The sequence below is a fragment of the Nyctereutes procyonoides genome, unplaced genomic scaffold (assembly GCF_905146905.1).
Source record: "Nyctereutes procyonoides isolate TBG_1078 unplaced genomic scaffold, NYPRO_anot_genome, whole genome shotgun sequence".
Lineage (NCBI taxonomy): Eukaryota > Metazoa > Chordata > Mammalia > Carnivora > Canidae > Nyctereutes > Nyctereutes procyonoides.
Window position 1 is genome coordinate 750469 of NW_026575031.1, and position 23181 is coordinate 773649.

The 23181-nt window shown below is 44.8% G+C and overlaps 1 protein-coding gene across 1 annotated transcript in view; it reads right to left on the reverse strand.

Annotated features, from left to right (window-relative positions):
- RYR3 (ryanodine receptor 3) overlaps nucleotides 1-23181 on the reverse strand; it is a 507628-nt gene that overhangs the window by 39692 nt on the left and 444755 nt on the right. The window contains exons 68-77 of the mRNA XM_055316631.1: nucleotides 18236-18323; nucleotides 18043-18135; nucleotides 10313-10483; nucleotides 10001-10060; nucleotides 7793-7924; nucleotides 7158-7270; nucleotides 4286-4382; nucleotides 2533-2639; nucleotides 1633-1684; nucleotides 591-647 (exon numbers count right to left, since the gene is read on the reverse strand). Coding sequence (XP_055172606.1) covers nucleotides 591-647; nucleotides 1633-1684; nucleotides 2533-2639; nucleotides 4286-4382; nucleotides 7158-7270; nucleotides 7793-7924; nucleotides 10001-10060; nucleotides 10313-10483; nucleotides 18043-18135; nucleotides 18236-18323 — 970 coding nt within the window. The remainder of the gene's footprint in view (nucleotides 1-590; nucleotides 648-1632; nucleotides 1685-2532; nucleotides 2640-4285; nucleotides 4383-7157; nucleotides 7271-7792; nucleotides 7925-10000; nucleotides 10061-10312; nucleotides 10484-18042; nucleotides 18136-18235; nucleotides 18324-23181) is intronic.

A 23181-nucleotide genomic window follows, 5' to 3' on the forward strand; every position in this document is an offset into this window, starting at 1 on the left:
CAACTAAAGCCTATCTGCCTGAACGTAGGAAACAACCACTTATTTAGAATGCTCAGATCACCATTAACAGAGACTCTACAAGATATGGAATACTAGAAAGTTAAGGCCTTCCAGAACTGTAATTATGTTAATTTACTTTTATTGTTGTATACTTTGTCCATAAAGAACGTACAAGTAAACTCATATGGCTTTATCTTGGGAGATTCAGTGTCCCTGACATTTACAGAATAGTAGTGCAAAAACCATCCTGGTGTCTCCATTGCTTTGAGTTTTCATCTCTGGATGTTTGAATTTGTCCTACTCTGGTCTCTGTTACTACATTGGGTAAGAGAGCAAAATTTCCCAGAAGCCCAAACCCATGAGGGGGGTTTGCTGACTGAATGCCTTCCTGATACCTTTCATTAGGCTGGAAAACAGGCAGTAGAACCACATCTAGTGGGTGTGCTTCGTGCATGCGGCCTTGTGTATTTGCCACCACATACATGTGGCAGGTGAGCCACATGGTCAATGTCAGCACCCACTTCTGAAGGCATGCTGGTTGTCTTTGGCTTTGGAGCATGGCCCTATCTTCAATCTTAGTAAAAACTTACTTCAAATGTTTTTTCCTTGTCTTCCTCCTCTTCTTCATCCTCCCCGCTCTGACAACTCTAGATTCCATGGAGCAGGGAAAAGAGACAAATGAATGTGAGTCTAATAGACAAGGCTGTCCTGCTGTGCAAAGGCAGGGGACAGCATGTAACTGACAGGCATGTTGGGACCTCAGTTCTTGGTGAAACCAAGAACACTGTGACAGGGCAACATTCTACTCAAAACGTTTTCTTTGCTGTTACTAAGGTGTTCAACATTCTACTCAAAACATTTTCTTTGCAGTTACTAAGGTGTTCAGAGATGATAGATGGGAGCACCAAGCTCACACAGTCAACAGGAATGTATCTGGTTTAACCACAGACCTGAACTCTTCTAACCTAGTAGAGTTCTGGTATAAATGGAGCTAGGAGTACAGGGAGCTGTCCCTTTCTAAGCAAAAACCAGGCATTCGGCAAGAAGACTGGAGATACCTAGGATGTGACCCTAGGTACTGCATGTAAAGGAACAGGTGCTCCTGTACCCCAACATCTTCCCTTCTCTGCCTTCCATGAAGGGTTCCCATTTGAGAAGGAGCAGTGTCCCTACCACTCAGCATTCCAGAGGCGGCTGTCCTTCCCTGTCATGTAGGAAGAATGGCCTCTGCCTCTACTAGAGCACTGAATCTCATTCCAGTAACTAAAGCCTATTTCCAAATGTACTGAACTTCCTTCACCTACAGATACGTTTGAACTTTTGGAGGCACTCTCAGTGTGGGCTGAAAATGCAAGGATAATGTGTATGCCTGGACTCCATGTGGTTGGCCTGGAACTCCCATGTGAACAAGCCACTGGACCCACTGTTCCTGCAAAGCTTTAAGGTTTCCTTACGAGGATGGTAGAATGGCTTGCTAATGTCACCCCCGTGGCACGCGACCTGTGCAGTGCCTGGAGCCCATGTTCTGACCGAGTCCTGTGGGCTGCTGTTCAAAACAACCATTCCCATGTGTCTGCAGAGGTAAAGGTGAAGGCAGGAATACTGAGACAACAGGCAGAAACTCAGGTGTACCTTGGCCATCATGCTGGAATAGGATGTGTACAAGGGGTCGTCTTCCAATTTGCTGGAAAGAATGGAGTACACATTTAGCAGGCTACTTTTTGGACCCAGCAGAAAACACTAAGAGCCATAGAGATCTTATGTTATATGCACTAATGAATTCATTAGAAAACCCTTTCTCAAGAGAAAAATGAGTGGGAAATATCAGTGAGGGTGACAGAACATGAGAGACTCCTGACTCTGGGAAACAAACAAGGGGTGGTGGAAAGGGAGGTGGGGGGGATGGGGTGACTGGGTGACGGGCACTGAGGGGGGCACTTGATGGGCTGAGCACTAGGTGTTATGCTATATGTTGGCATATCGAACTCCAATAAAAAATATATACAAAAAAAAAAAAAAGAAAGAAAGAAAAAACCCCTTCTCCCAGGGATGCCAGGGTGGCTCAGTGGTTGAGCGCCTGCCTTCAGCTCAGGGCATGATCCTGGGTCCCAGAATCGAGTTCCATGTCAGGCTCCTGCAGGGAGCCTGTTTCTCCCTATCTGTCTCTGTGTTTCTCATAAATAAATAAATAAAATCCTAAAACAAAACAAAACAAAACTAAAACCCTTCTCCTATGCTGATTCTTAGAAACGGCCCCCAAAATGTGACTCAGTACTGGCTGACAGAATTCAGAGACGAAGGCTACAGTTTCAGGCTAATCGTCTTCAGCCTCCATGTCTGGCATGATGATGAGGGGACTGTGGCTTATAAATTTTCCCTAGATGTTTCCTGATGGCCAATGATAGGACAGCAAGGAGGCTGCTCAAATCTGGCCTCCCCTTTCTGGGCACTGCCATCTGTGAGACGGTGGTGTGGGGCTGGCAGAGCTGTGCCTGGTGCAGAGCAGAAGCAGGGAGCTCCAGTGGTGCTGACCTCCTCTCCGTGAGAGCATTGCGGCTAAAATGGAGAATAATCTGATGCAGTGGGTCTGGTTGCTTTTCTGTCTCCTCCTCCTCCTCCTCTTCCTCCTTGGGGGATTTCTACACAAATTAAGGCAGACAGGTTTTAGGCATGGATTGCAGCACATGCCACAAAAACGCATGCGAACAAAGAAGGTAAAGCGCAAGGTATAGAGTGCATCAGATAAAAGCACAAAGAGAAACCACTATGTCATGTGTTTATTTCAGGACAAGAAGCCCCAAGGATGCAAGGTTTGGGACATAAATACATATTGTTTTCAGCCAATCAGAGAAACATTGCCATTTTAGGTTCACACGAGATGAAAGGAAAAGCAATAGCCTGGCCACAGGGGAGGAGCTGCAGACCCCCGTCAGCAGAACTCTCATGCAAGTCCTGGGCACCTGAGTTCAGGAGGGAAACCCTGGAGAGCCCCCCGAGAGGCTGGATCTCTCAGCCACACCTGAAATTTCTCTTGGAGAGCTGGACTGGAAATATGGGGCAGATGGGGGGGGGGGAAGGGTGATAGAGCACTGGGGTCATTTGAGACCTGACGCTATTCTAGACTCAACCCAGCTAGACATTTCTTTCTTAACTTCACTGTTGATTCTAGAAACCTAATTGTTCCTGAGAGATGCCATCCTGGAGCGGCAAGCCTTGCAGTGTCTCCTCTTCTTATTAAGTCTTTTCCCAATCTCCTTTTATAGAAAAGGAAATAGCACCTGATGCAAGAGGTAAATGTGAGTCCCTAGCAGCGGCAGAGCCTGCAGGGTGTACCATACTTAGGAAATTGGTGAGAACTACATAGGCTGCGTGAATGGTTCAGAAGTGGAGGCCGAAAGGATGCTGTCAACTTCACACTAATCAAGAAATGGGAAAACCAAGGAACTGTCACTCTCACTGATGGGAGTGTAGGAAAAGAACAAAGACAAATGTAAGGAATAAAGGGTCAAAAGCAAAAAAGAGGGGAGAAGGAAAAGAAATGGAGGGAGATGGAAAGAGAAACAGGAGAAAGACTGAGAAACACAGAGCAAGAGTATCAGAGAGAGTAAGGGAGAAGAGAAAAAATAAATGGGAGAGATAAGTAGGATTAAAGAAACAAAACAACAAACAAAACTGTGGCTTGGCCAAAGGAGAAGAGGGCTTATTTTTTGTCTGCACCACAATGAGGCTCTGCAGTGCTTCTGCAACAAGCTTTTCTCCCTTGCGTGTCGTGGCGTCTTAAGTAGTTTCAGAGCATGAAGTCTGTTAGAGACAGGGCATGATGAATTTTCTGAAGGGCCAGATCCAGAAACGTGGGGTACAGGAAGGGGACTCAGACACGCCTTCCCTAAAGCAGAGCTTCTGACTGGAAATGCAGAGTCTTGGTTACGGCTGGGGTGGGGGAGGGGGTGCCTCCTGCAACCGACGGTGCTCAAAACTTAACTTAGCATGAACTGCCATTGCATGGCTGCGCATCCCAAGAAATATTAGTTGTTAATGATGATGAGGAGGATGATAACAGTACTAGCACCTCCAGGGGAAATTCATCCTCTGCCTCTTACGACTATTATCAGGGCCTCCTCTGGTAATTTCTACAGTTAGTTCTTTCCAAATTGATGTGCCCAGTTCTTTGTGAATGTTTAACTGTTGCAACACACACACACACACACACACACACACACACACACGAATACAAAAGTCAGTTTCACTCACACCCACATCTGCTTCCAGCTGAGTCAGTACTTACAGCCAAATCCTGTACTAGTTTCTCTTCAAAGGAATACTCCTCTGTTTCTATCCAAAATCTCTGATAGCCATGGAGGAAGAGGTTAATGGAGCGGTGCCTGAGCGGAAGGGTTGAGAGTGAGGTCAACAGGGATCCAAGGGGACACCTTGCTTTAGTCTGGGTGGTTAACAGTTAGTAAGCAGGACAGACTTTTGTACAATTCTTGTCCTCTGATTGGTCAGAGGAGCCAGCAGTGCACCAGAGACATTTGTTTCAAGGAAACCAGAACCCTCTAACTTGCCAGTTGGCGAATGTCTAGAACACCTTTGGAGTGAAATAACGATGCTTAGTAGGAGACCTGAGAGTAACTGTGATCCTACTCTGCTCACAAGGGGTCTCTCCTACCTTTCTCCTCTAACTAGAAATAATTTATTGGGCCAAGAAACAGTCCCGAAGTATTTGCTTACTATGGCAGTGTGGTTATCCCTTCTGGCTGATAACCTATCCAGGTAATCCCACCTAAGTCATGCTGACAGTGAGTGGTTTAGTCTCAGCCCTGCTAAAAGCGGCAGACCGTGGGTCCTCTAGAGGGTCTCCAAGGAGCTCCATCTCCAAGGTGCCCGGCTCTTCCTTAGGGAGGTGAGACTCAGGTGTGCTGCCCCATAACTCCCGTGAGCCTCATGGATTCTGGTTGTGGCCCCCCTACCTGGGAACACTGACTAACTGCCAAGAGCCACTCAGTCTCGATAAGCCAGGACTAACTCCTGGGAAGATGACACTGAGTAGCAATTAATTTATTACCAAATATGAGGATCGTGGTGAGGCAGGAAAGAGAGAAAAGGATGATGCAGGTCAACACCAGAGTTATCCAGACCTGGCTATGGTTTCTGGTAGAGCCCAACCATTGCCATCCTTCTTCCAATTCTGACCAATCAGAGTACTTTTTAAAAATTGTACAAATTTGTGTTTTTATGGTAATGTTAAATCATGGTCAAGAAGGGAGGAGTGTGCAGAAAATGAGCAGATCTCTCCACAGTTTACATTACCATTAAAATGGGTATTAGCCTGTCATACTGAGTTTTTTCATTAACCTTTTCCAGCCAAACCCGTTGAAAGGTGCTCAGGAAGAAATTATTAATTTTGTGTCTGGAGAAAAGCACACACAGTTTTTGTCTTTTAAAAACTAACATCAGAGAAATAGTTCCCACACAACCAAATAAACCCCTCTAGCCCTTTAATATGGACAACTCCACGCAGTTTCAATTATGACAAGATGGAGAAAGGAGTGATTTTTACCATCAGCTTCTTAGCTTTTATTATTGTTGTTAGAAACTCTACCTGTGCTCCTCCATACTAGGGGGAAACCTAGGGATGGGGCAGGCCGCACTTCATCAAACACATGATGAATCCCTGAGCTTACTGTTGCCCATCCAGGGGCAGAACTGCTGAAGGAGTAACCAAAATAGGAGAGGGTGGTCCTAGTGTTTTGAACAAATTTAGGAAAAAAAAAAAAGCTTCTTTGGCGAGATGTAATTTTTGCCCTGTTGGCCCTGGAGATGTGCTTAGGGCTGAGCACTTCTGGAGTTTCAATTAGCACATCAGGCCTGAATCTCTACCCAAAAAGAAAGGAAATTCTTTTTGGAGTGTCACCACTCCAGGAAACAGATAAAAATCCTGTGTACTTCTGCTTTCTCTACGGGGTTGTGAACTCTACTTGGTTGCCAGGACGTCAGCGGTCTCCATAGCCATGATGACTATTTGCCTTCATTTTTTGGCTTTTTATTCTTGAATTCACTTGATTTTATGGTACCTCATCCTCTTCCAAAGACACTCTCCTGTTTTCTCAAGAGGCCTGTAGAAGCAGGTATGTGTCTCCCAGGCCATGATTCTCCACTCTCCTCAAAGACCCTATGGGGAAAGCTCCATTGGCCAGCTGGCCCAGCACAGGGTGAAACACACTCTGGACAAACGGTGGCCACAAAGCACAACCTGATGAAGCTAGTGTCACGCAAAGGCAAGTCTTTTATCTGATATTCCAAGGAAACATTTCTTTACGTAGGATTCTCAAGATACTTTTCCGACTCAGTTTAATTTTCCTGACCAGGTGAGGATGGTTTATGCTGATTTGCAAGTTGAGAAAGCAGAGACTGATACTCAATTTGCAGTTCTGTTTACTGATCTCAGGCCCAATCTTGTGGACCCTGCAATCAACCTGAGGACAGGAGAGCTGCCACATCACCAGTGACACTGAGGCAAGTCTCAGTGGTCAACATTTGCCCAATCTGCATGGATACTCTTCCCTATTTTAATACAGCACATTCCAGAAAAGCCTTCGCATATTTCTGACTGCAGAGTGTAGACTAACCATGCAGATAAGGCAATGTGCTCATCACTGGCCTCTTAGGACATCTCTAGCCAGGGCCCTTTCTTCATCTTGAATGTATTTACACTGTGCTCAGGGATTCTCGAGTTACACTTCCTGACCTGCTGAGGACACCTAGTTATTTGGGGGCCATTCAAGTATCTCATCATAGAAATACCATTTGGGGTAAAGCATTTTAGAAAGAGCTCTTTCTCCAGAGTTCCTCTATATCCTCACAAAGGACCCCACCTCTGTAAAACTAAGAGCTTCCATATGCTTACTGAGCCTACTTAAGATAATGAGCTAAAGCAGGCAGGGGTCACTGGGGAATCATAGCCATTTTTAGTTTTTTGCTTACCTGGACTGCCTTAGCAGGACATTATACTATATGCAGACTGTGATGGCACCATGTATGGAGGACTCTGGTTTCTACCCCTCATATCATGAGTGTCCATGCTAGCACAGCTCTGGGAGGATACCTCAATTCCCATCACTGGCTCCCATGCCAGAAGAAAAGGACAGAATACTTGCCTGGGCAGGTTATAGAGAGGGGCCATCCTGAAACAGGCCACCACTGCCCGTTTCCGCTGCTTTGACAACAGTTTGTGCCAGACCGCCTTCTTGGATCTCAAAGGCTGTTCCACCTGAACAGAAATCACACAGGTAGGTGCACACTAGGCTAACTGGGTGGCAGGAGGTAGTCGCCTGCAGGCCAGACATCTCAACCCTGGAAGAATTTCGATTTCTCAACTATAGTCAGCAAAATGTCCCAGCAGCAAATGATTTGGCCTGTGGAGGTCTGAGGTTTTCTTCCTTCTCCCAACTGCTTTTGGATGTTTATTACTTAAGAGCAGTTTTACAACTGGTAGGGGATTTGAATGGGGTCATTTGATCTAAAAGCAAAAATTTGTAACAACAACAACAAAAAAATCAAAACAAAACAGACAAAAACCTCAGAGGGGAAAGAATTGAGGAGTCTGCTATATGAGGCATGAAGATGACATCTGGGAGTGAGCTCAGATGATTGTTCTTCCTTTTTTGTTTTTTTTCCCCCCTTTTTTTGGGTCTTATGAGAACACTCCTAACTAAGAGCTGAGTGTGGAGAGAGACTTTATATTTGCCAGCATGGTCTTGTTTCCTCAGTCCTCAGGGTAGATGCTCCTTACCTGCTCCAGGTGGAAGACAGCTGCTGAAATTCTCTGTACACGTTCTACAGTCTTTTCTGGATTGAATGGTTCTTCACTCTTTAAAACATCTTTGTAGAGGTTCAGCTGCCACTTTACTGCTGGGTCATCAGACTGAAAAATAAAGCACACACAGGTGAGCAATAACTTAAAAAGCCTTTGCTTCTCATGTGGTTTCAGAGGAATTGAAACTCTTGTTTCACTGCTTCTTTCTTGTTTTCTCTATTACCTTCAGTGAAACATTATAGATCTATATAGAAAATTCTCATTCTAGTCCGCATCTCTTAACTCTTGTCATTCGTCCATCCCTTTCTCTCTGTACCTAATTCTAACTTCCTGAAAGTGATCTTCCAATTCATAGCTTCTCTTTTCAGCTGCACCTAGCTTATTTTTTTTAGTCTACAAATTGATTTTTAATTTTGATTAATTCTTTTAATTTTTGTAATCACTATATGGCTCTTGATCAATTCCATATTCATTCTCTTTTTAAAAAACACTATCCAGAGGCACCTGCTGGGCTCAGTTGGTGGAGTATGCAACTCTTGATCTTGGGGTTGTAAGTTTGAGTCCCACATTGGGAACAGAGAACACTTAAAAAAAAAGTCCAAGTCTTGCTTTATGGATACTATTGCTATGCTTAGCTCTTTAAGTATTTCAATCACACTTATTTTTTAATTTCCTTCTGCAGTTTCTTAGGCCTAAATTCTTCCCTTTGTTGCATTTTCTGACTCTCTAATGGTGGTAGATTTTCTTTTTTTTTTTTTTTTAAATTTTTTATTTATTTATGATAGTCACAGAGAGAGAGAGAGAGAGGCAGAGACACAGGGAGAAGGAGAAGCAGGCTCCATGCACCGGGAGCCCGACGTGGGATTCGATCCCGGGTCTCCAGGATCGCGCCCTGGGCCAAAGGCAGGCGCCAAACCGCTGCGCCACCCAGAGATCCCGGTGGTAGATTTTCTTTCATGCTTTTTTTTTTCTTTTTTTTCTGTAAGCATGACTTTGGCTTCAAGAGGAGTTTTATTTATTGGCATGTCAGCCCATATTCTAAGAGGTAGAGAGTCTCCAAGTAGTTTTATGGTTGTCTCTGCAGGGGATTTATAGGTTTTATTGGTTTAAGGCTAATTTTATGTTAGTTTTTTTTGCTTTACATCTGTGCAGAGCATGGATAGTTAGGTCCCACACTCCTTTTCCTTTAAGGTTATTAAAAACCTCAGCCTCTAAGAAACATATCTGGTTTAGAAAGCTCAACGAGTTTTCCCAATTGTGTCAACTTCTTCTCATTCCTGTGATTTAGAGTGTCTTCTTTATTCTGGCACTTGGGATTTCTTTTTACTGCCTTTTTTGTAGTATATTTTCTCTGCTATCTCCATATGTTTGGGATGGAAAGAAGTGGTGGTTTGTGTCAGCTTAATCTTCCATCTAGGGCATAATATATTTGAGGAAAAGGGTTGTTCAGATTCACAGGCCTGGAAAAAAGAATCTCAAAAATAAAAAAAAAAAAAAAAAAAAAAAAAAAGATGGGGATCCCTGGGTGGCGCAGCGGTTTGGCGCCTGCCTTTGGCCCAGGGCGCGATCCTGGCGACCCGGGATCGAATCCCACATCGGGCTCCCGATGCATGGAGCCTGCTTCTCTCTCTCCTCTCTCTCTCTCTCTCTCTCTCTCTCTCTCTCTCTCTCTCTGTGACTATCATAAATAAATAAATAAAAATAAAAAAAAAAAAAGAAAAAAGAATCTCAAATAGCCTTTAAAATCAAAGTTTGTTTGTTTTTGGTTTATACCAACTCCACAGAGCTACTTTGTCAGGATGTGCTAAAATTCCCCCAGGTGTCCATTTCCTTATTTAACAAGGTTCACAGTAAGTCAATTTGAGACCTCATGTAACCCCCTGCAGGGGCTGGATGTTCACACAGTGGTAGGTAGGAAGACAACACCTCATTAAATGCCTTTGCACCCTCTTTGTCACAGTAAAGGAAAAAATAAAAATTAAGGGCAAAAACTTTCCCCCCCTCCACCCATGCCCCCCAAACAAAAGCGAAGATTAAAGGCAGAGAACTAATCCTACCAACTAAACACCTGTATTTGGAGCCAGTTTTTAGAACACATTAAAGAGAGCATCAGTAAACTAATCAGAGGGGTGGCACCCTACAGCCCAAGGGACGCCTTCTTGAGCTCTCCTCCCACCACCTCACCTTTTCCTGCAGGTGCAAGTTGTTCCGCAGATGTTGCTTCACCTCTTCATCCGTGTCCCTCTATGGAAAGAGATGCTAAATATTATTCCTAGAGGTCCCTAGGGGAAATGTACTGCAGGGCCGGGGGAAGGGTAGACAGTGCTTGGCAGTTTCACTGGGATCTTCATTATAAGAACAAAAGAAAAATTATACACATGTACAAGAGGCACATGCTCTCCAGGCAGCTCTAGAGATGAGGAGAGGAGGCTGTGCTTCCCCCAGTTGATCCTGCGGCTGGAGCACCCCACCACTGCCAGAGGACCCGGGACTCACAGCGCCGTAGCGGGCCTTGGCAAGGGAGATCAGCTCCTGATCGCCCGGCGTGCACATATTCAAACCAATGGGCAGCATCTTCTTGAGCGCGGCCACGATGAGAGAGGTCTGGATGGAATACAAGTCTCCCCTCCGCTTGGTCTTCCTCCGTTCCTGGTCCTGGCCTCCAGACTGGGGGAGCAGGCAGGGGCAAACAGAGGGGCTCAGGGATTCCGACGGGACCAGCGTCCCCTTGCAGGCGGCCTGCCTCCCAGGCCCTCGGGGCCAGGCCTGCCACATCTCCCAGCACAGTGCACCCACTGTGTGAGGGACCCTGGGGCCACCCCACGGACCTGCTGGGCCACACCCTGCCCTTGTGTGCACACCCACAGGACCGTGCAAACACCCACCGTACCAACACCTACAGTCTTGGCTGCCTTGTTTTGGGCCAAATGAACAGATAAACTGGTGGTGCTATTGTTTTACAAAAAGAATGATGTGATAACTGGTAAAATGGCCCCAGGAAAGACTGGGGAATCCTGATGCCGAGGTGTCAGCGAACAGGTGCAGGAGCATGTAGGGCAGGACCGCGGCTCTGGGGTCAGGGCGGAAGCCGGGGTTTTGGAGCACCGCAGCCCCCCAACCTCCACCTGCAGGCAGCAAACACCCTGCAGGGAAAGGGAAGACCCAGAAGGGGTCCACTTTGGTGCCTGGTTGGAGAAAGTTGTGGGAACGCTGTGGAAAGCAGAACTCTCCAAGTCTGTGGGGGCATGCCTGCCCTCCGCAAACCCCCACCCTCACAGGGACCTCCACCCAGTGAGGCCCTCCGGTGGGGCAGCAGGCTTCTGAGGGGCTTCGAGGCACTGGACTGAGCCACCCAACCGAGAACTCTCAGTGTCCTGGCCACAGCCACGTGGGTGGGCCCTCAGGGACAGGCCCTGGGTTGGCCGGGTTGGTGTGGAGTCAGCTCTGAGGAGCACGTTGCCCTCCCGGGCCCCCAGCTAGATGCCAGGAGCATGGAACCAAGGTGGGGACTGTGAGGGAGAGAAATGGGGCTCCGCGAAGCTCTGCTTTGTGAGGTGCTTGCGGAGTGTTTGCAGGAACAAGGGGGGGGTGCTGTGGTTGGTTTATGGGGACAAGGACACTGGGCCCTGGGAGTGAAGGAGGCCAGATGCCACTCCTGGAGTGGTCGTGTAAGACCAGGGACAGAACTCCTCTTCTGAGGCCCTGGTTCTCTGGGAGGAGAGGAGGGCGGGAATTAACACCGCCTTGGGACCTCTCTCTTTAAATGACTTGACTTTTAAAGTGTGAAAGAGGTTCAGAATCATTAATGGACACTCTTAAAATGGATGTGATTTCTTTCATCCAGCTTGTGGCAACTGTGCCTTCAGGGGGTGACATCACAGCCACCACAGTGGAGCTCCAGGCTGGTAAACCCCAGGCTGGTTGTGGGGAACCTTGTGCCCAGTGCTCCAAAATATCAGGCCAGGCCAGTCCAGCAGTGGGAGGGGCCGTGAGGAACATGTGCAGGGGTTAGGAAATGAGGCTTACAGAAGGCAGCTTCCTGTGTTCTAGAACACAGTGGAAAGTGGAAGCTGCTTCCCTTGAACACCCTGGAGAGTTCTCTCATTTACTGAGTTGCTTGCGAGATTCCTTACATATTCCACCATCAGGCATAAAATTAAAAAGGTTGTGCCTAAAGTAAAACTCCTTTTTGGTCCACATTACCCTTGAAAATCATCCATAAAGGCTAGAACCCCATTTTGCGTACATAAACTCTGACGTGCCCTGTACATATAAATGTAAAAGGTGAATGGTATCAAGTAAATAGTAAAATGTAACTCTGTAGATTTGATACAGAATTCAAATAATTTCTTGCTCATTCTATTTTATTTGGCCAATCTCATGTTCTTATTATAAATGCTGCATATGTAATGTGACTCTGATGTACCTACCACTTAAAGCACTTCTAATCCTCCCAGTTAACTCTTGATACAAAACTAAGGCTGTTATATAAGTGAGAACATGATGCTCAGGGAAGATAGGTGATTTTCCCAAGGTCACACAGCAGGTAAGCATCTGGGTCAGTCAACATCCAGATCCAAGCTGACATGGCCATGGCTTCATTTCCCTCTTCTAACTGAGAGCTGCATGTGATCTGGTTCCTGCACATCTCCCTTTCTCTGCCACATAACTTAGGGTAGCACACCACATTAATGAATTGAGAGAAATACTTCCAACTTATAATCTGTATGGGTCACTGGAAAGCTGTCCTAGGGTTTATTCCACCATATGCATGGTTTTTATTTTTTGCAAAAACACATGGTCACCTGATTTCAAATTCTGAAGGTTAATCCTTGGAAAACTCTTTGAATCATGGGAATCTTGCACAAGAGGCAGAGATACACAGTGTAAAAGGACTGGGACCCTGGACCCACATAGGATCCTGACCCTATGTGGTACGCAGAGGAAGAAGTGAGCCTCCTGGGTTCTCAGGCCCTGTCGGCATCCCTATCTCTGTCAGTGTGCTGGCTGCAGAGTGGGCAGCTGGGGAAGGGAGCAGAGATAGCAAGGAGACCTCGGTTAGGGTGAGGCTTGGCTGGCTTCCCCGGCTTCCCCATTCCAAGGGCGGGTAGGCCTACATTCATTCTTTGATGGGCAGGTGTCTTCCCTGGAGCAGGCCTGAGGGGGACCTCCAGGTGGGAAGATCTGTTCTGTACCACCCCCATGGTGAGCACAGTGCAGAGGGTGGCCAGAGCCTGGCACCTCTAATACTAGGACAGAAAAGACACGTCATGCATTTGACCTGTACCTTTACTTGCATGGCCTGTGTGGGAAGACAAAAGAAAAGAAACAAGAAGAGTCAGTAAAAGCAGAGGTCCAAGGCACAAGGTAGCACATGTTAGTCATAGCTTCTTAGATCCCATTTCTCAGCCACCACAACAGAAATTCAACAGTTCTGGAAGCCAGTTAAGCATGGCATGAAGAGTGAGTGAGAGGTTAGGATGGAAGTTAATTTGGCCAAAAAGACTTACACCCAAACCAAACAATACACCTCCGCCCCCAAGGCAAGACTGGCCTCCCTGAGAATGTGCTGCTCAGACCCAAGTGGGCTTCAGGTTTGGCTGCACACACCAACCCTTTACATCTAGAGCCTTTCCCCTCCCACCTCCCTCTTTTCACCTGGGTGGGCTGTAGACAATCTGTCATGTAACCAAAGACCCCAACTTTCTTTCCTCCTTCCACCCACCACATTATCACCTTCAGCAGATCTGTGGTTGTGAAAAGAGAAGGAAGAACGGAGCTAAGGGGCAATGTGCGCTTCCACTAAAAAGAGGTTTGCTAAAAAGAAGTACCCTAGGAATATCCAGGGTAATTCAGGATTGGCCCACTGCCCAAAGCATGGAGCATCTTTCCCTCTGGTGCTGTGATCTTTAAATAAATCTTAGGTCACAGCCTCTTTCATGCTAGAGGTTCCATTCTTTTCTTTTCTTCATGTGTTGCTAAGATGGGTTAACTCCTTGGATTTCTCTAATACTCACAATGCTGGAAGTATTTTCTTTTTACTTTTAAATTTTATACTTTCCAAAGAGAAATTTATTAATTCCTAGACCATCAAAATCTTTCCATTTCCCTACACATTATCAACAGTAGTTTATGATCAAACAGATGATTTTATGTGTGAATGTAAGGACAAAGCATAGGCTCTTGTGGGGAAGGAAATTTAAGGACACATGGTGGATGGTGTGTTGCATTGAGACAGCACAGGAAGAGGCTTCTAAAAGCAGGCAAGCCTGCACCATTGAAGTTCTTATCCCCACTAAAAGGGTAAGTGAGGTGAAGACAAGTAAACCCAACATTAGATTAGGGAGAAAGGTGAATTTCCAGAAGCCAGTCTGAGAATGAGAAAGCAACAGAAAGAGAGAAAGCAAAGGAGGGAAGGGTGCAGGAGGGAAGGATAGAGAAGGGAAGAGTGGGAGGGGAAGGGGGAGAGAGGGAAATAGAGACATGGAGAGAGATGGAGAAGGGGAAAGGTAGGGAGGAGGGGAGAGTATGGGAACTGCACAAGTGCCAGAGCAAGAGGAATATAAACAGAGTGACAAAGATGGGTGGTAGAGGGTATGAGAGAGAGGAGAGTGAGCAACAGGGGAGATGGGTGTAAGAAGCGAACTCCCACATGTAGGTCTGAGTACCCTTGAAAATCTCAGCCTCGAAAATCTTCCTTCTCCTTTTTCAATACACTGAAATCACACTCACAGGGTGGAGAGGCTTTCAACAACAAGGAGCTCTGATACCTCCTGCCTTACAACTCTATTTTTACTCATAATCTTGGTTAAGAGACTGGCATTTCTTGGGCTAAACACGTTCTAACTTACCATTCCCTTCCGAGGAAGCTGCTGACATTTTTTCCAGAAAACAAAACAAGTTTAAAAACAAAAGAAAACAAAAAACACTTGCTCAGCTTAGTTACATTTAGCTTGACATATATTTGCAAACTGGTGTTATATAAAGAAAATATACAATGAACTCTCCAAAAATACCTGCTTTCATTGCCAGAAAAATAACGCATCTGTGAACTGGTCTTCAGTTCATCAAGTATAAATAGCGTGGCCCACTGTATTATTTTGTTTCTGCATCCCTCTCCATCTGCAATGGTGTGTGCAGTGTGTATAGGCATGCAGCATTCCAGCACACAGGTCTCTGCAGCTACTGCCATATGCACTGAGGCCAACTTCATTTATACAACACCAGAGTCCAGGTAAGAGTGGAGATAAAAGCAAGCACAAGTGACCATTCTAATTAGGCAGTAGAGAGAGCATCTAATTTTAGGGAGGAAAAGGTGATGAGGACTCAGCTGAGGGTAAGAATACCTCCTCTCCATTGTCTCATATGTTGCTCTACCTCTATAACATACCAGAGAGGGCTATGAGTTGCTACGTACTGGAGGCAGGGTAAAGGGGCCTCCATCTGAATGAATGTGCTGCATTTATCTCTATCCTAGAGATGTAGTTCGAAACTGACTTTATTATTTATTTATTTATTTATTTAATTTATTCATTTATTTATTATTATTTTGAAAAAGATTTTATTTATTTATTCATGAGAGACAGAGAGAGAAAGGGAGGCAGTGACACAGGCTGAGGGAGAAGCAGACTCCCTGCAAGGAGCCTGATGTGGGACTCGATCCCGGATCCCAAGGATCACTCCTCGGGCCAAAGGCAGATGGTCAACTGCTGAGCTGCCCAGGTGTCCGTCAAAACTGACTTTTAAACATAGCATCCGAGTAGAGCTGGGAGGAGTCAGGTAGTAAGCTCAAGCCCATTCTACAGATTGGTAAATTGGGGCCCGGAGGAGTTAAATGAATGATGGATGGCTACTATATCTTCACTCAATGGCTGGGCCAAGGGTAGGATATAGCTTCCTTTCAGTCTCTAGTCCTACTTACTACTATACTTTGTATCTCAACTGAGGCGACAGGATCAATAGGAATGAATACCTGTTACTCTGAGGAGCAAGGCAAATATCATCTAACATCTGGGGCCCGTCCTCACATTCTCAAGACTGTAGGATTGACCCTTTTCCATGTAACTTAGGAAAAACTAGGACACAAGGTCACTGGGAATGAAACAAAAGTGTTTTCTCCTGCAGACAAACCTTACCAACAGGGAAGATGCACAGATTCTGAATATGACCATCCTCAGACAAACACCCCTTTCCTCACTCAGCAATGCGAATGAACAGAATTTCCAGTTAGTTTGTTAGTAGGTTAGTTTTGAAATGTCATCCTCCGTCACCTCATCTCTTTCCAAGTGTAAACCTAAGGACACTAAGTAGCCACTCATCACCAGGGCACTGAGATGTCTTTGCCATTTCTGCTCATCAGGGATCCAACTCCTTATGTCAGAGTCATTTCCATTGCTTTGCTGCCATCCGCTGACAGTAACAATGGATGCTAGCTGGTTCAGCCCAGAGCCAGGGGCTCCACCCCAAGGTGAAGGCAGCAAGAAATCTCTCTGGGATTTATTGAATTTCTGTAGGTGGATGGAGCCAAAAAAGAGCCAACAATGGCTGTAAGAAGACCCTTCGGAGGGATACTTAAGATAAATATCCAAGGATCAGGAGTCTGAAAGATCTTATCTTTGTATATCTCACGTGAGCAGCAGATTGTTTGCCAGAAGTTAAATGCAAAATAAATTTTGGAAAATCAAATAGAATTACCTAAAGCACAAAGGGATCCACTTTAAGTTAGGTTCCTCTGCAGCAAAGACTACTCTTGAATACGAATATATACTTCTGATCGCTTTCCTTTGTATGTGCACAATTTTATATGTCAAACTTTATTAAGCAGTGTATATAAGATTCTCAACTAAGAGTCAACTTTTGGATGCTGGAAGAAGGGTTAGTGTGAACATAGCTAAAAGACAGAAGGGGTGGAAAGTTCAGGGTGGTGGCAGCTAACTAGAGCTACGTACATGTGGTGAAGTTTTCATTTTTGGTTGTTATACCAGCTCCTTGTCTGCAGTTTCATGTACATAGGTCTTCATCTCAAATGGTTATTTGGAAAGATGCTCTAAAGGTTTTGCTACCAGCCATTGATTATCATCTTTCCAGAACTGACTTTCACTCCTGAGGGGTCCCCATGCACACTCCACCTTCATGTTCCTCAAAGGCAGCACTGTGCCAGCAATGAGAGAGACGCACATCTCAGGCATTATATCACTTATCCTTGATGACATATGGAGTCAACCCTCACTGAGGCACACTTCTCATGGAAACAGAGTCAAGAGTAAGCCATAACAGCTGGTAATAAAACATCACATTTAAGTCAGTCTTGTATGTATTTATGGGCACCTGCTGAAGTGTATCTGAGAATTCTTTACACTCCAAACAGCAAAGCTGCCCTGTGCAGAGCTGACTCAAGAGGAGCTGGGAGGCCAGGGCCCCCTCCTGTATTCCTGCTACGCCCCTCCCTGTAAGTTACTCTTCTTCTCAGATATCTGTTATGTCTTTATTTATTTACTTACTTACTTATTTAAAGATTTATTTATTTATTTATTCATGAGAGAGAGGGGGGGGGCAGAGGGAGAAGCAGGCTCCATGCCGGGAGCCCGAAGCGGGACTTGATCCTGGGACTCCAGGATCGCGCCCTGGGCCAAAGGCAGGTGCTAAACTGCTGAACCACCCAGGATCCCCTATGTCCTCTTTTAAACATTTCCTGCGGGAATGACAGACGTTTGGGTTTCTGAATGCAACCCACATGGAAAATAAACAAGGCATTAAGAGGTCAGCACAACTGAAATCAAATAGCTACTGTATGGTCCAGATAGGAGGAAAACAAGCTTACTGTAAGAACATGTGCTAGTGCAGTCTTCAAAGCAAGGTAATTTCCTCATAGCTAATCAAAAGGTGGCTCTAGGTGTGTGTAGTTTTGCAGCTTCACTGTACCAGAAGTAGTTTTATTTTCAAACTAACAGCAGTTTTGGTTTGGGGGACCTCTCGAATGCCTTAGGCAAGTCTTGAAACTTAAACTTTTTGACATACAAACAGCTATTTATTCAGAAAATGTGATGACCATGCTTATTTGAGAGCAGTTTCTTCTGGCTCATTCTCAAAGAAACAATAGTAGAGACTGTTGGTTTTCGTGGTTTGACCTAACTAAATGCAGTATGGAGCTAATCCCTTCATACATCCAAGATACATAATTTAGGTCAAGATCGAAGAGTCTGTGGAAATGATTTCAATGGACTTACTTTTGACATCTTGCTTTTGCTGTCTCCAGTTAAAAATGCCAAATTATTAATTTCATTCTGAATCACAAAATTTTGCTCTTCCCTCTTGAAGTTCTAAGTGGGGGGATATAAAAAAGCCAACATTACAAGAATGTTTTTGGAGGTCTGTACCTTTCACAGCCATCTCTAAATCCAGGGCCCACATATTCCTTACATGAGATTTGCACCACAGGATGAAGACCTCAGCCACCATGCGGAAGAGCTGGTCAGAATCAGCATTGGGACTTTTGAGCCAGTTAGATCTAAGGTGAAAAGTAAATGAATATGCATATAAAATTCAGTAATGATTAAAATAGTCACACTAAAAATTAAACCAACATTGGGTATGCACACTTATCCAGATAAAACTACATTCTCACACGAAGGTAATATTCAGATAGAATACTCCTTATGTGCTTGTAGGTGTGTAATTGTAGATATTTTTGAAGGACCTACAATACTCATTTTCCATTTTACCAGAGGGTTCAAGGATTATCTTTGCAACAGATTTTAGCAAACAACATTTCAAATTTGACAAAGGTTGTTTTTGTTTTTTTCTTTTTTAAACAGATGAGGTGATTGTGGTTATACATTCTGTTTTGGGACAGGCCTTCTCTAAGCCATGAGGTTAATTAGCAAGACTAGAAAAGCCTCCGTTAGTATGACATCTAATCTTGTCACTGACACTTGTCAAGACAGTTGTCATTGTGGCTTCTGAAATATGGAGCACTCTAAAAACAGTTTCAGGCCTCACATCTTTGCCTCTCAACGCCAGTTTTATGAATGAAATTTGGAAGACAATACATTTTTCACCATTGTCCTAAGTGTATGGGCAGAGACCAAACATTTCTTATGCCCTCTGAAATGGTTTAGAAATTCCCTATAAATAGCATGACTCACTTTTCTTTCTTTCTTTCTTTCTTTTTTAAATTAAAAACTAGACCAGGTTAAGAATTTCACAGTGGCAGCAAGGAGGCTAAATTGCAGTAGAATTCAGTCATTTCCTAAAAGTAGTCTTGCCTCTAAGTATCTTACATATTGGATCAAACTATATTTTGAAAGGGCTAGGTGAGGTGCCATTTTCAAATATCTGTGTAAAGTAACACAGTAGAAGTTAAATCATCTTTCATTCTTAGGTTAAAGAAAACTTTAGTTCTCATGAATGGTCTGAAAAATCCATCGTCCCTTGGTGCATGCAGGGTAACAGCTATCAAAAGCCAATTCCATAAGCCTTGGGACACCACACTGAATTGTCCTGGGCAACCTGCACCTTCTGCTCATTCGTGGAGAGCACCAGGCTAAGGAGGAAAGGGGAAGACTCATGAGGCCAAGGCCACCTTTGGACCCCTCTCTTGTCTCCTCCATTCCTTATTGCCTTGAGTTCTAGCCTCACAGACATGTTTATCTTTCTTGTGTTCTACCTCAACTAGCCTCTCCTTTACACGGCAGATGCTGCAGGTTGTCTACCCCATACTCATCCTCCTCTTCTTCCTTAGGAACAAAAGTCCATTTTATCCAGGGTGCATTATGTCTGCTGCAGACCACATGACCCAGCCTCCCTTGAGGGATAGCCATGTAACTAAGTTCTGATCAATGAGATGGAAGTGAAGTTGTTGGATGGACCTTCTGGAAAGGCTCTCTAAAAGGGGATCAGATAGCAGAAGATGCCCTTTGCCTTCCCCCTGTTGCTTTCATACCTCCTGCCCAGAATGAAAATATGATGGCTCAGACTATAATTGGCACACTGTACCATTAGGTAACTTCAAGGACAGAAGCCAGTGTTTAGAAGGGAAAGACAGAGGAATGAGGCTCTTTAATGAGGAGCAATCGCACTGGCTCTGGATTGGGTATCTTTGGACTTTGTGAGATTTATCTTCTAGTTTCTTTAAGCCACTATAATCAGGTATCCATTATTAGCAGCCAAATGCAATCCAAACTTGAGGCTTGAGATTGGCAATGCTTTCTTATTCCATTCATGTTGATTTTTCAGGATCAAGTATCAAGTTTTGTCAGAACTGCCAGCTATTCATTCCTCAGTATTTTGGTTTAAGTGAGCTTTGTAAGTTTGCACTGTGCCCTGAGTGGGAAGAGGTGAGGGGTCACCTCTCCAGCCAAGGAAAAGCACAGTCACAGGGTGTGTGAGCAGCAGGAGCTCTGAAAACAACAAGTGAGGTGAACATTTCCTCACAGAAGATGGAAGGAGATTCTGATCCATTGGCCTTCCACAGGAACGCAGAGTTCAGTGAATGAATTTTGTTTTCAATACCCTTTTTCTTCTAGGAGGCATATTTTCGCCTCTTATTTCTAGTGAGGTTCTTTCTTCAGGTTCAGAGTGGTAGGTATGAATGAAGGATACCTCATCCCATATTTCCCCAGGCACACAAACTCACACCTCTCTGATATTTGCAGGTGAACAGAAGATCCTGACCTCACCTCTCCTATTTGCCCATATCTTTTCTGCCCCCACGATGCAGCTGGGCTCATCTCCTGCCTGCTCTCCGACTCCCAGAACCCAGATCTCTCTCAGTATCCAGCCACTTGATCCTTTGGGAAGATAGTTGGGTCTCTTTATCACCAAGACTGTATGATGCCAAAAGGCAGTCGGAAAAGGCAAGGCTGTAGGTGGGCAAGAAGATTGGGTGTAGAGATAATGATCTGCAGGGAGGTGGATGGCTGAAGCAACGCTAGTGGATGAAATCACTGAGCATATTAGCAGAAAACAAGAAATGCACAAATAAAATCCTGGATGATTGCAAGAGTAGAGAGTTAGATTTCATTTTTGAAATGACAAGTAATCAGGTTTTCAAAGAAAGGAAAGCCAGTTATCAGGCTTTGAAAGAAAGGAAAGCCAGATTCCTACCTTAATGGTCAGGTTGTCTGAGTTAGAGTTAAGAGCTTATCTCAACCTGTTGCAAGCTTCTCGCAGAGGACACAGCCTGCGGCAGTCACTGCAGAGCATGTGCTCAGATTCCCTTCAGCAGCCCGAGAGATGGGTTTGCACCCCAGATCATACCATTTAAAGCTGTTTATTTCTGTGATCTGAGTGTTCTTGGCTGTCAGGAAGGAGGCTGAAAAGCTGTTGTCTCATGCGGAGAGATCCATTTAACCTGTGCTGACCTATCTCCTGCATGAGAAGATGGAGAGCTGACCTGCCCAGCTCTGACCACACTATCCCTGGATTTCTTGCTCATTCTGGGTCGATGCTGGGCTGAAAATGGACCAATTGAAGCTTCTGTTCAGAACAGTGTTCCAGAGGGCAAAGGAACCTGAAACAGTGCCATGACTGGGCTGAAGGGGGTACAAAGGGTAACAGGACGTGGAAGAACTGGGAGGAGGACAGGACAAGATGGCTCTCTTCAATAATTAAAGAGCTGCCACAGGAGAGATCGGAATAGTTTTGTGAGGATCTAAAGAGCAAAGTCAGAGCTGATGGACAGAAACCACCCATCCGAGCTCAGGACTGTCAGGACGGTCTGAAACTAGACTGGGAGGCACTCATGGCAAGTCTACATCTGCTGTTGGCAAGCGTGGTGGATAACAAGAGGCAGAAATGCACTGCCAGGAGCAAGGAAGAGGTGTTTACTCATCCAGTTACAGGTAAGTAAAGTGACCACTATTTTTCTTGCCAACTTTACAGTCCCATAGTTCCAAGCCAGCAATTCTTTTGGTGAAGAAAGTACACAAAGAAGGTAAAGGCATACACATAAGATGGAAGTATTACTAGGTTGGGCTTGGGTGGCCATGACATTCTCTGGTGTTCAAGGAAGAGCAGGTTGAAAAGGGGATGAATGAATTAATGATGCCCTCAAAGACTCTCTGACATTGCCATTTTTAGCAACTGTCAAGCACTGTATAAGTAGAACACATTCTATCTTGAGTCTTGATCGTCAATAGTGACAAATGCAATTAAAGAGCTATTCTAGGAGCAACCTTACTCTGCTTTCATTTTTGTTTTCACCTCAAACCCTGACAAATCCCCTCTCTAACTGCTAATATAATTACGTTATCGGAAATGACGCAAACAATGATCCTTAAAGCAGGGTTTCTTTTGAGAGGGTAAAATCTCCTAGACAGTAAAGAGATATTATCTACTATAAGGCATTTATTTTCAAATACTAAATAATGAAAGTAGTTGATTACTTTAAATAGTAAGCACAATTTGCCTTACAAAATAAATGCAAAAATGGGAGTATCCAGACCTATTTCCTGTCCATGACAGAATGGCCTACTACTCAAAAGTTAGCAATACTGCCCCAAATATTCCTGGATCCTAAGGTCTACTATTTTAAACTTTTTCCACTTTATACATTAGGCCTTTAAAGTTGAAGAGGGTATGGTATAGTAAAAATACCTATTTGGTCCTTGCTCCCCACTAGGACCAACAATCCTGTTCCCCTGCCTATTTATTCATAGATGTTAGCCCCCCATGTCCTCACCTTCCTCAACAACCAGCTTAAATTCTATGGTCAGTCTTTATAATTATCCTCTTACACATGCCCTCAACTTCCTCACCTATTTTTCTTTGTCATACTCACTTTACAAAACCCCAACTTTGGTGTAATCCAACTCTTTCTCTACTTTGAGCATGGACCTGGGGGTGAACTGGCTAGAGAAGAAGACAACTTGGTGATGAGTTTCACTTTGGATCCATGACCATGGATCTCAAGGGCAGCCCCTAATGCTGCCCAGTCACCACTCAGCCCACCTCCTTTCCCCCTCACCCTGGCTACTGCCCCATAGCTTCTCTTTACTCCTCCAACCTCCAAGCACCTTCTCCCCATCCTCTTTCTCAGCTTATCTTGCTTCCTACATCAGTGAGAAAATGGAAGCAACCAGAAAAGGACTCCCCCAGATCCCTAGACATAGTGTGTGTGTGTGTGTGTGTGTGTGTGTGTGTGTGTGTGTGTGAGTATGTGAGTGTCTACCAGCTTCAGGACCCAGACTCCCTTCCCTCCTCCTTGTTGTTGATAAACTATCTAGTGCTGACCCTTTGCCTGCTCAGAGAACATTGCTTTAGAAATTATCTCCCTCACTCTTATATGGTAAATCTCCCCTTCTCTAACTAGGTCATTCCCATTAACAAAGAAACAAGCCGACATGTCTCCCATCCTAAAGACTCTT